This window comes from Branchiostoma floridae, chromosome 10 (assembly GCF_000003815.2).
Source record: "Branchiostoma floridae strain S238N-H82 chromosome 10, Bfl_VNyyK, whole genome shotgun sequence".
Taxonomy (NCBI): domain Eukaryota; kingdom Metazoa; phylum Chordata; class Leptocardii; order Amphioxiformes; family Branchiostomatidae; genus Branchiostoma; species Branchiostoma floridae.
Genome location: NC_049988.1, coordinates 15,946,794 through 15,958,490, shown reverse-complemented (window position 1 = coordinate 15,958,490; position 11,697 = coordinate 15,946,794). Strand labels below are relative to the sequence as shown.

The 11,697-nt window shown below is 39.1% G+C and overlaps 1 protein-coding gene across 9 annotated transcripts in view; it reads left to right on the top strand.

The window, feature by feature from the left end:
* Positions 1 to 11,462, top strand: part of LOC118424682 (rac GTPase-activating protein 1-like) — a 21,545-nt gene extending 10,083 nt beyond the window's left edge. For 2 of the 9 annotated variants that reach the window (XM_035833339.1, XM_035833340.1), the window contains exons 8-26: positions 747 to 821; positions 1,126 to 1,276; positions 2,357 to 2,450; positions 3,024 to 3,056; positions 3,329 to 3,352; positions 3,765 to 3,831; positions 3,974 to 4,019; positions 4,239 to 4,330; positions 4,791 to 4,817; positions 5,224 to 5,277; positions 5,563 to 5,627; positions 5,813 to 5,873; positions 6,218 to 6,326; positions 7,803 to 7,908; positions 8,237 to 8,369; positions 8,728 to 8,866; positions 9,400 to 9,444; positions 10,056 to 10,188; positions 10,512 to 11,462. In XM_035833339.1, coding sequence (XP_035689232.1) covers positions 747 to 821; positions 1,126 to 1,276; positions 2,357 to 2,450; positions 3,024 to 3,056; positions 3,329 to 3,352; positions 3,765 to 3,831; positions 3,974 to 4,019; positions 4,239 to 4,330; positions 4,791 to 4,817; positions 5,224 to 5,277; positions 5,563 to 5,627; positions 5,813 to 5,873; positions 6,218 to 6,326; positions 7,803 to 7,908; positions 8,237 to 8,369; positions 8,728 to 8,866; positions 9,400 to 9,444; positions 10,056 to 10,188; positions 10,512 to 10,578 — 1,521 coding nt within the window. In that variant the 3' untranslated portion in view covers positions 10,579 to 11,462. The remainder of the gene's footprint in view (positions 1 to 746; positions 822 to 1,125; positions 1,277 to 2,356; positions 2,451 to 3,023; positions 3,057 to 3,328; positions 3,353 to 3,764; positions 3,832 to 3,973; positions 4,020 to 4,238; positions 4,331 to 4,790; positions 4,818 to 5,223; positions 5,278 to 5,562; positions 5,628 to 5,812; positions 5,874 to 6,217; positions 6,327 to 7,802; positions 7,909 to 8,236; positions 8,370 to 8,727; positions 8,867 to 9,399; positions 9,445 to 10,055; positions 10,189 to 10,511) is intronic. The other 7 variants (XM_035833341.1, XM_035833343.1, XM_035833342.1 and 4 more) reach the window with 7 other exon arrangements.
* Positions 11,463 to 11,697: the final 235 nt, after the last annotated feature.

Genomic DNA, 11,697 nt, shown 5'->3' with positions numbered 1-11,697 from the left:
GTCTATAGTGGCCACATTTCCTAGTGCTGTTGTTGTTGGGCATAAACTTTGAACATTTAAATTGTAAGTAACTTTAAACTGCCAGAGTTTCAGCCCAATAAAACACTCTCAGCGCCAGGGTATGAACAGACTGACCAGACAGACGAAAATAAATCCTCGAACAAGGTTCAATCGTATCTTCCGGGTCTGGCAGGAAGTTGTTAAACTAAAATAAGAATAGGCTCGATGGTTGATTGCATACAAAGTAAAACAGTTTAACAGTTTTACAGCTTGAAGAAAACAAACGCTCCTACAGTACCTGCACCTGCTTGATAATTATTAAATCGTATGCCCTACTTGAATAAAAAAAGTTCATTGCAATAATAAATGTACCCACATCACAAGGAGCTTATACTTTTTTAAACTTACACCTAGTTATCGTACTGAAAATTGTTAATGACATTACATGAAGTCATTCAACAATTTTCAGTCATGATGAAAATTTTCTGAATGGAAGGTGTGATTATTGTCATTTTCTGAAAAATAGAAGCAAGCTCTGTTTTTACCTGGAGTCAATTCACAATACCAGTCCACTTTGGGGGATAATGTACTGTTAAGAGGATGTTCCATTTTTGCGCAGGGGTGATTTGGAACAGTCCAATGTTGCGTGGGAAGGGGTATGGCTGAAATATGCTGTATTTGCTCTTAAGCAAATGTCGGCCTTTCTAGTTTGTTATTTGAATGGCCCATCTTCTCTGTCATGCCAGCGTCCCAGTGCTCCACCCAAGGAAGATGACAGCCCTGCTGCCAAAACCATCCGGACAGATCTAGACAATGTAGGGGTAAGTAAGACCCATGTTTGACACTCAGTTATAGACAAGTCTTAGGGAAAACTTCAGTTGCTTTTGTCTTGTGCTCTCTAATTCATTGTCAATTTTTTAAGTAATCTTGAGGTTCTCTGTAATGTATTTATATGTGTTTGCCTCAAACAAAATCTAGATGTTCATAGAGACAATGCAACTTTCTTGCCATTGAGATGATTCACAAAAGCATAGCAAACTGTTTTTTAATTATGGCTTTCACAAGTTCTGCTTGCCCTTCGTTGATACTTATAGCTCACATGTGTCTCTTTTATTTTGCTCCAAGGTTGGCGAGACCTCCATTATCACCACTACCACTGTGACCTTGGACGGTGAAGGTCGCGGGACAGCCACCGCTAAGATCGAGACCCACCCCAAACCTCGCCTGAACCGCAGCTTCAGCCAGCCGCTGCCTGTAACTCTGGACAAGCGACCAGGTAACGCTGTCTTCTCTGGCTGTGTTGTTTTCTTTTAGTTTTACAGATATTAACAATAGCATAGAATTCAGGGAAATTATGCCGATTCATAAGTTCATCCAGTTGAACTGTTGTGAAGTTGAGATAGTTATGTCCATTTTGTTTTCATTTCAATAGTCCCCAATCTTGTCATTCTGTCCTGCTGACGAAAATGGTAGAGCAGGAATGAATTTCTGTGCCAGAAGTACATGTAGTTATGTTTGTAAAAAAAGATATTGGCAAAACTGCCCAAGAAGACTACTCATGCAGGACTCAAAATACAAAACATTGAAAATTACCTGCACCAGACAAATCTTACCTGCACCACTCTGAATTTAGGAAATAGGGATCATACTAAAATTGTGCAGGAACAATTGCTATTTTTCTTTTATACACTATAGGTGGTAAAAGTCACTGCAGCTACATTATAGGACATTTAATTATGTATGAAACCCAACACATGAACCAGTGCAGGTTAGGTGCAGGTAGACATCAGGAATACCTGCACAGCTCCAATTTAACCTGCACTAACCTGCATATGCAGGTGGTATTTCGACTTGTCATGGCAATGATAAAATCTGTTCCATGGCATGTGGACAGGTGGTCACTTTAGACAGGATTCTTGATGCTTGTGTTCATGGGAAATACTGTCTAAGTAAGGGACCGCCAATAAGGGGTCACATTAGCCAGGTGGTCACTAGTACAGGCAGGGTTGGACAACTTTTCTATAATCCACTTGTCCTTTCTGGCAAGTACATAGAAAATATACTTGCTCGAACTAACGTTTCACTTGTCTAGACATTTCCATCAGTAGAATTCTTTTATTGTTGGCTCTATTTTTCTGTGATGACCAATGATTGATGCTATAACTGAAATATATCAAAATCTCTCTCGTGGAAAAATCTTACTTGCCCGGTCGGACAAGTGGGGTAGGACATGCACTTGCCCCATCAGCACTTTCAATTGCCCTGGACAATCGGGCTAGTGGACTTGCCCAACCCTGACAGGTTTCACTGTATCTAAATCAAGTAAAGACATTGCTGTCCCCTTGGCACCTTACAGACTCCCCTGGCAGTGACTCCACGGACTCGTTCTGGGGCACCCCAGCCAGCACACTGAAGGGTGGCATCAGCACACCACAACTCACTCCTAGCAGGTAAGGATGGTATTGCAAGGGACTTCTCCTTTCCCTCACATTGTGAGAAATGTGGTTGTACATTTGTACACAGTTTCATCCTGTTTATGGTGTGGATTTTCACTCATTTTCGTTGGTTTCGAGTTGGTGTTTAACTGGTTCTACCATGATACGACTGTGGACAGAAGCACTTTCAAAGCCATTCTATCTAACCCCAAGCTTACTATTGCTTTCCATTCTTCTGGTCCTCAAAATACTCTTCAAAATCTTCCATTTTGTACTCATGTTGAGTTGAAAGTACTTCTTATACTGTTATCTTGAGTGGGGTGTGTTTTTGTTCCTTCAACTTTTGTTTTTGTTTATGGAGTGCTTTTCCTGCAAAGGGTTGTTTCCTGATACAGTAGAAGCCGCTTAATTGCACACTCCTTTGTCATTTGCCACCCAGTTATTAAGCTGGGCCACACCACCATGGGTTTTGGGGACTTCATGCAATTAACAGAAGTGTGCGATTATCCGTTGTGGAATTAACTGGCTTCTACTGTAGTCCGGCCTGTTTGGTGTTTGCCTAACACTATCAATCATCACTCTTTTCAGACCTGCATGGTCTATGCAGGGAACGAAAAAAAGGTACTGGCTTCTTCAGAGTTGGGTCGATACAAGTTTTTTTTCCATTTTGCTGTAGTTAATGTTCACATTTTACAATTACAAAGTTGATTACAAAACAAAGATTAAAAAATAGGCTGTTGACCCAACTTTCAAGAATGTCCAAGACAAAGAACACATCAGTTTTGTGTTGTCAATTTAATGTTTTCTAATTCTTACAATTGTTTGTTTGTTGTTGTTCCATTTCATTTGTTCCAAACATGTTTGTTTGACGCTGTTTTGTTTGTTTTACCCAGGGTTCAGGGTGTTCTCAAACCAACGTAAGCTTCTAACGTTCATTTGTGTGACCTTATGAACTTAGCATCATTAAAACTTGTGGGTACGATGCAAGGGTATAGAATTAGTGAAATCAGGGCTTGACAATTTCCCTGCATAACTGTCCATAAGTGCATTTTACATTGAAAAGTTACCTGCACAACCCATTGGCTAAGTCTAACCAACACAACTAATTTTCTTTTAAGTCCATCAAAATTATTTTTTAAAACTGTTCCTGGTATAATCTAAAAATCAAGATTTAGAAGGCAACAGTGAACTTTAATACATGAACATATCATACCTTGCATCCCACAAGTTTATGGTACAAGTTCTCAAGATCATGTCTTCTGTACCTTTACACTGAGTCACTTTGTATTGTTGGATTAAATCTCACCCAGCTTTGCTTTTCTTGTCCAGCTCTGGAGGAGGTCGGCAGCATATGTTCTGTTCCAAAACGGTCATCAAACCCGAAACCTGCCTGCCGGTAAGTAACAGAAAGTTTACATGGCTTGCCCGTAAAGACAAAATGTATGCAGTTGTATTGTAAGCATGAAGGGATATTACTAGTGTTTAGTAATTTGCCGTGGCAAACCAGCTCTTAAGTGTCTTCTTCTTCTTCTCTACAGTGTAATAAGAAGATCAAGTTTGGAAAGATGGCACTGAAATGCAAAGGTAAGAATTTTACACTCAGCAAGTGTTGGTACACTATTGTCAATCGTTAACTTTGTTTACTTTGAAGTGTATTGCAATTTAAGCATATGCACATTGTAACCAAACTTGTGCTACATGTATAGTCTGATAGCTAAGTTATTCCATGCCTTGACCATGGAGTATTTTTTACCTGTAATTTTGTTTGTTGTTAAGCCTTCCATTCTCCCCTTTCCCTTTCAGACTGCCGTGTTGTGTGCCATCCCGACTGTAAGTTCAAGGTGACCATGCCCTGTGTTCCCAACAACACCCCCACCTCCGGCAAGAAGCAGACGGTACGTCAAGTTCAACTGTCATTGTATCATGTGTTGATGAGTTGAATGTTTATGTATTTTCGAGTGTATCTGTATGTTTTTCTAATCTGCTTCAAACAATTCTTCTTGATCTGTATGAAAACCTTGACCATCAGTGTTTCTGATGAAAGTCTTTACATGCTGTCTGAAAGGTCTGACCATTTTCAAAATCATATCCATTTGATTGAGTAACTGCATTTTGGCATTCTTATTACCTGGATGCCTTATCTTCACTGACGTAATGATCCCTTTTCTTGTAAGTGACTGCTCACGTACATTCTACTGCTGTTCTTCACACAACCCTCCATATACCAGTGTCTAGCTCCCTTGATAATGTCTCCTTAGTTTTCTGACAGATGTCACTCATTGCCTGTTGCTTGTTAACTGCTTTTAGTCTCTGTAATCCTGTAATAAATGCACAACTTTGTTACCCCCTGCACAGAACAACTACCATGCAACTAGACGACAGGTTGGTACCTTTGTCGTCACCATAGAGTGGTGTGGTTGTGCCCCCATGATTATCATGACTTAGTCTACTATCTATTCTTTGCTGTGCTGTTTGTACTACTAGTATCCTTCAATTTCGATTGTGTCTATTTTATCAGCTTTCTCTCTTTCAAAAATATCACCATGCTGATGTTCTTACAGCATCTGCCTGTATACTTTGTTGTATGCTACTTCAACCGGTTTTCTTTGGTCTTTCTTGGCCACATTTATACTCTGTTATTTGAGCCTATGGAAAAAATACTTTCCCGTCTTTGTATTTGTCTGAGCTTTGCAGTTTGATTTCAGTGTCAGCACTTCTTAAGTGGAGAGTGGCAATTGAATACACTTTGAATTATGCTGAATTTTGTGTTTCTCGTCTGTTGTTTAAGCTTGAGCTGGAGAACTTCTTGCCTCCATATGGACCAATGATCCCAGCCCTAGTGGTAAGTGTGGTCAAAATTCTGACTTAACAGGTTGTTATCAATGACTGTGCATTATCTAAAAAGGTATGGGGTAAAGGTAAAGGGGAGAGCAATATTGATAGAAAGAAGGTGGATTGAGTTTGTGTGCCCTTTGCTCTGGCCACGTATCCAACCATTGCAACTTTTTCTTTTGGCCATTCATCGACAGGAAGATGGCAAGTTGGTCTGCCAAGTTGTGAATCCTGTTTCTTTAGTACATGTACCTTAGAAATAGCCAGATCTAAAAAACAATATTTCAACTTTCAGGTTCATTGCATCAATGAGATAGAGTCCAGGGGCATGCTGGAAGAAGGGCTGTACCGGGTTCCTGGGTAAGGAGGAATTGTTTGACTTTTCTCTCTTTTATGTACCTAGATACAGACATACATACATGTATATTGAAATTTGAAAATCAAATTTCATGTATTTTGTTGTGAAGATATGGATTCGTAATATTGGCTCATTTGGCTGTGTTCTTGATCTGTGCTAAGTGTTATCCTCTGTGTCTACTGTCCAGGTCTGACCCTGCAATCAAGGACTTAAGGGAGAAATTCTTCCAAGGCAAGACTCCAAATATGGTAAGTGCTTCAATTGTTGTATCAGTCACATGATCAAAGTCTCCAAACTGGCCCTGGATATTAGAGATGTAAAGATTTTGTTCTGAAATTGTAATTTAGAAGGGATATGAAAGAAAGCCACTTTACTGTTACTTGATTAGTTCATGAAGGTTACTTAGACATCCTAGTAAACAATATTTAAATACAATTCAATCTCTACAACTGGATAAAGAAAGCATAATCTCCGTTTCTTTATCCAGTTGTAGAGATTGAATTGTATTTGAATATTTCTTGATTAATTTGGTTGCTTTTAGAGTTCTTTCACAACATCTCAGACCATTAACCTTCTTGTCCCCTCCTCACAGGCTAAGGAAGACATCCATGTTGTCTGCGGCTGTCTCAAGTCCTTCCTGCGTGGGCTTAGGGAGCCGCTGGTGACCTTTAACCTCCATCACAACTTCATGAGAGCCACAGGTAGCTATCGTTCAACATAGCTTATTCAACCTCCAGATATTACCTGTTGTATAGGCAAGTGAGCACTGCAATATGATACACTGTAATAGTCCCTCTGAATATTTGTGATTATTTTGAATGATAAAAGAATGTTTTAAGTCTCGAATCTCATCTAATGTTTTTGTAGAATGCTGTTACCAATATTTAGAAACTATCAGAAAAAGAGATTATCCAACATGATGAAAATTTCTGAAGTTTTAGAATAAAATGAAATAAAATACAGGCCAGAGTATAACCAAAACAATCTTCAAAGGACGATAATAGTGTACAACAGGAAGAAGTGCAGCTTTGCTGTCCAGTCGTCTGGAAAAATTAAATGATCAGCAACTCAAAATCCCAGCTGTACATGAATCTGGGGCCCTCACTGCCTGTAGAGGTCATGTGGGGTCACGGTTGGGAACTGATTATGGTTACATTTCAGCTTTTCGGCACTTTTTGTAACCATGCTTCATTATTTCCTTGTTCCTAATAATAATCCCTTGGGCAAGGACTCATTTCTATTTTCGTAAACATGAAAGTGCCCTTTTCTGCCCTCTGGGAAGACCCGATCTTTGTATTTCTAATTGTGTTTCCTTGTCGATGTCAGAAATCAGCTTTCAAATATAGCTGGAATGCATTAGTATGGCTTGTGTATACCTTTGGGAACTTGTGGCCTGAAATTGAAGTGGCAATGCAATCTGTCTTCAATTTTACCTTACTGAAGCTACTCTGCCTTTAGCTACTTCACCCCGAATTTAAAACAATGCAAACATTTTTCCATGGCATGACTACAGTGCATGGTGCACCTGCGAACTTAAAACCACTGCGAAAAGTCCTTTTTTCCACTACCGCGAAATTAAATCCCCATGAACTTAAATGCATTTACAGTATCATGTACTAAAAATAGTCACAGGTTTATGGTACATTTCCTGTCTTTTTGGACGATAGACCACAGCTTAATATCCCGTGACAACTGAAACCTATCCAGTAGCAGGGAATTTCAAAGTTGGATTAGCAACAGTATTCTTTCTAACTAAGACTCAGTAATAAAGCTCTTTGCAACCACACTGTACTAACACCCTGCCACACCCCTATTAGTTAATCATCAAAATGTCTCCTGATTTTAAGATTGCATGTGCATATGTTTTGCTTGAAAATATCACCAACTATATTTCACGGGCTTGGTCAGTTGGGGATCTGCAAACATTGTCTAATCCATAAAGCTGCACGATAGTGGAGAGAACATCAAGTGTGTTACTGGCCAAAATGCCATTTAGAGCATGCAGACTTGTTAGCCAATTGGTTTTCATGCTGCGTTATATAACTTATAGGTACAAGCATTTGTTTCTATAAATAAACTACAGAGCAGTGAATAAATATACAAGGAATATTATCTAAAATGGGTGTTGTTCCTCTGGGATGTCCTGTTCTGATATCGTGATTTCATTTTCGTCCCAGAAATTGCTGACGAGCAGGACTTTGCGACTTCCCTGTACCAGGCTGTGAGCGAAATGCCCCAGCCGAACCGCGACACGCTGGCCTTCATCATCCTCCATCTGCAGAGGTCAGTGGTCAGTCCCCTAATCAGGGACCAGTCATTGTTGATCTTATGGAAAGTAGAAATCACTCTTCCTGTCTTAGCCTGTTTTCCTGTGCAGGAAGTCATGTTTTGGTTCAATCATCATAGTTTTCTGTGAGCATACTATTAAAGAGATGCAGAATGGTTTATGATTCTCTGTTTGTTTTACGGAATAAAATGCAGATCCAGATAAAGAATCGCTTCAAAATTTTAATCTCTACAACTATATACATTCGATTGTGCTTTGTTCGTCAATTAGTGACAGTTACCGAATTTAACATGATTGATGTTATTTTCTTGATATGTCCCTCAGAGTGTCGGAGAGCAAGCGGACTAAGATGGGCATGTCCAACCTGGCCAAGGTGTTTGGCCCCACTCTCATTGGCCACGGCACCGCCGACCCTGATCACATGACCATGCTGGCTGACACACGCAAGCAGCCCCGGGTAAGAGAATACGCTGTTGTTACCTTATTTGGATATTTGAAAAAGAACAACTGTTAAAAGCAATTTCTGCAGCATTCTTTTCATTTAAGTGTCCTCAGTTTTTCCTCCTTAAAACAGAAGTTATCAAGATCCATAAGGATAACCATACCTTACCTAGTCCCATCCTCATGCTTGAGGGTCAGGGACTATGGTAGCCTCCATTTACCTCCTCCATTCCCTTCTGTTTCTGTGGGAACACTCTGCCAGTGGCTTGCCCATCCATTCTCGGATGTCCTTGCCCCGCCTCCTTTGTGGTCTCCCACAACTCCTCCTGCTGTTCATGGACCACCTACTAAGATAGATGACCTTTGACCCCCAGGTAATGGAAGGGCTTTTGCTGATGCCGTCCGACTTCTGGCGTAAGTTTGCGGAGGAGGACAACGAGAACCTGGCGTCCCCCCATGTCGGAAACGTCATCACCAACCCCTACTCCATGCGCACTCCCGAGGGGAGGCAAGGTAAATTATCTTTTCCTTTTCTTTGCGTACGATATACAGTGTGATATACAGAGATAGCAGACTTCATTCCCCTGCCCTTATTGCTTTGCAACCCTTCCAGTCCAACAGACAGAAGAGTTCATACTGAGAGAGTATAGTATAGCAATGCTACGTGTACAGTGTACACACACATACATACCTTCATTCACTCACACACTCACGTATACATACCCAGAAACAAGCTAAAAATAATGCATCACTCCCTTCAGGTTAAGTAACAGGAAACAGAAACGTACAAATGATAAATAAAAAAATGCAATTTTAGGACCTTTTATTTCACTGTTGTTTTTTTTTCACACGTATTGTTTTTTAATGATTGTTCACAAAATGTCATTTTTTCGTTCAAAATTACTCTGTACCATTACAGTAACATTATTTGTTAGTCTGAAGCTGGTGTGTTTCACAGTGACTGAAAGGCAATTATACTAGCTGTCAAATACTGATTAATGTTAAGAAGTAAAAATAGTTCATGTTTGACGTCTTATTCTCCGCAGAAGACGGTGCTAAAGATAAGACCAAAGAGAATGCGGAGAATGCAGGTGAACTGCATGGTCAAAAAAGCTTCACCCCAAAAGCCATACCTTCATGATCTAACCTTAATCCATGCCTTAATACGCAGCGGTGTCTTCTGTCGCTTCTCAAGTTGTTTTTGTCCTGCTCAAAGTACACCATTGATGTACTGGTCGTCGTCAGCATCATTTATATTTTTCTTTACCTCCTGGTGATTAAATCATAAGTTACATGCACAAAATTTGCATTGCTTAAGATACTCATCTTTGATTTGCAATAAAATTTGTGATATACAGCTGGTATTTGAAATGTAAAGAATCTGTTAGTTTGACACAATTTGGTGAATTTTTAAATTTTGGGTGATTTTCACTAGAGTTGGTGCTCTTTGAACTTTTCCTTTGGCAAATAACTCACCATTGAGTTGAATAACTGCATGATTGCATGATTTATCACAGTAGGAAAGGAATACAATGCATGATGAGCAAAAAGGCTTCTTTCAACCAGTAAAGCAAAATTCCAAATACTTTTGGGAACCAATGAGAGCAAACTTTTAAGATAACTTGACACTAAGTTACCGACTTAGACAAGTCTGTAGTATTATGGGAGTATCATGTGTGTGTTTTTTATCTGTTGTACACAGCTCCTAAGGGCAGCATGTTGGGACCAGTGCGGACGACACCCAACTCTACAGACAGTGGGGTGAAGAAGTCAGGGTCTACTAGCTCCCTGGACAGAGCCAAGGGCTTCCTACAGCGAACACCACTAACACCAAGGTGAGGGATGATCAGTACTTAGGCTATTTGCATTGTGTGTACATGTTTGCATTTGTGACTGTGTCTTTTTGTCTTTGTCTGTGTAGTTGGATAGAGATGTTGAGCTGAATGGAGTATGTTTGCTTGGCCTTTACTCATTAAATTGTTATTACAATGAACAGCATTTTGTAGTCAAATGATGATTGTTGTACATCCTGTGTTGTCTACCATAAATTGCCTACTTTGCATTTTGGAATTGGATTTAGTAAGTCCGGGTGTATCTGATACATGTACTGATGTAGCAATAATTAATGGTGCTTATTTTGTTTGTCTTTTTCTTGCAGGTTTGGTTCTAAAAGTGCGAAATCTACGAGCAAGCGCAACTTCTTTGCCTCCCCCATGCTGAAGTGATCGGGACATGATTATCAAGTGACCATCTCAAAAAAATGATGACGAATAATATCAAATTACCACAACTATTTAACAACATGTTTTTGGGCCAAGCAAGTCCCTTTTTTGTTTCTAAAAGATGACATGTAACTTAGCAATTTAATTCTGGCAAGATGTAGTATTGGTTTACATTTTTTGTCGCAGCTATTATTATGTGACAATGTTGAAATGTTGCAATGGTCGCAACTATATGTTTATGTACACATAAGTTAGCTGCATATTGTTGCTTTGAATAGATTTTTTTTCATGATGGCTCAATTAACATATTGTTAAATATTTGTTGGACCTACTTGACTCTAATATGTCTACTTGATAGGTACTAGTCTGATTATTGTATCATATATTAAGAAATTTTGTTCTTTTGTAGAAATCGAAGTACTAGTATACTAAGAAAAGCATTACAATCGCTAAGTGAAATTCAATTACTTTAACTTGTATTTATCGGAAAGAAAGCTACTGAAAACTAGTACATGTACAATGTATGTTCGTATACTTATTGTTATGACCCTAGAATGAAATACAGTACTTTGCAACACTCCATAGTAACTCAAACGTTTTTAAAACAGGTGGCATAGGAAAGACTATCCTACAGTACAATTCAGATATACGGCGCTCCTTTATCACGGGATGGTTATGATTTCTTTGTGGTTGTCAGTAACTGCCGGTAGTGGCACAATAGATTTGTACATTATGATTGATAACATTGTACATTCATACAAAGCTGTAGATTAAATCAGGATTTTTTAAACATCTAACTGTACATGTTTACTCATATCCCTGCATAGAAACTTCTGTCACTCTTTTTTCTCTCCTTTTGATGTAAATAAAAGACTTGCAAGCATGTAGATCGGCTGTGTTTTCTGTGTCCTCTTTCTTGGAACAATACTCTTTAGTAAACCTGATAGGAATGAAACGAAGCGGAATTCTTATCTCAAGCCAAATAATTATAAAATACCATTAAAACATAAAAAAATTTTGGTTCAACTGTGTACAATAAAACCCTACTTAAAAGGGGAAATGCGTGCTTTTTTTATTTTTAAGATTTGGTGCGTTGACTGCTATTAAGTTAACCTACAACCA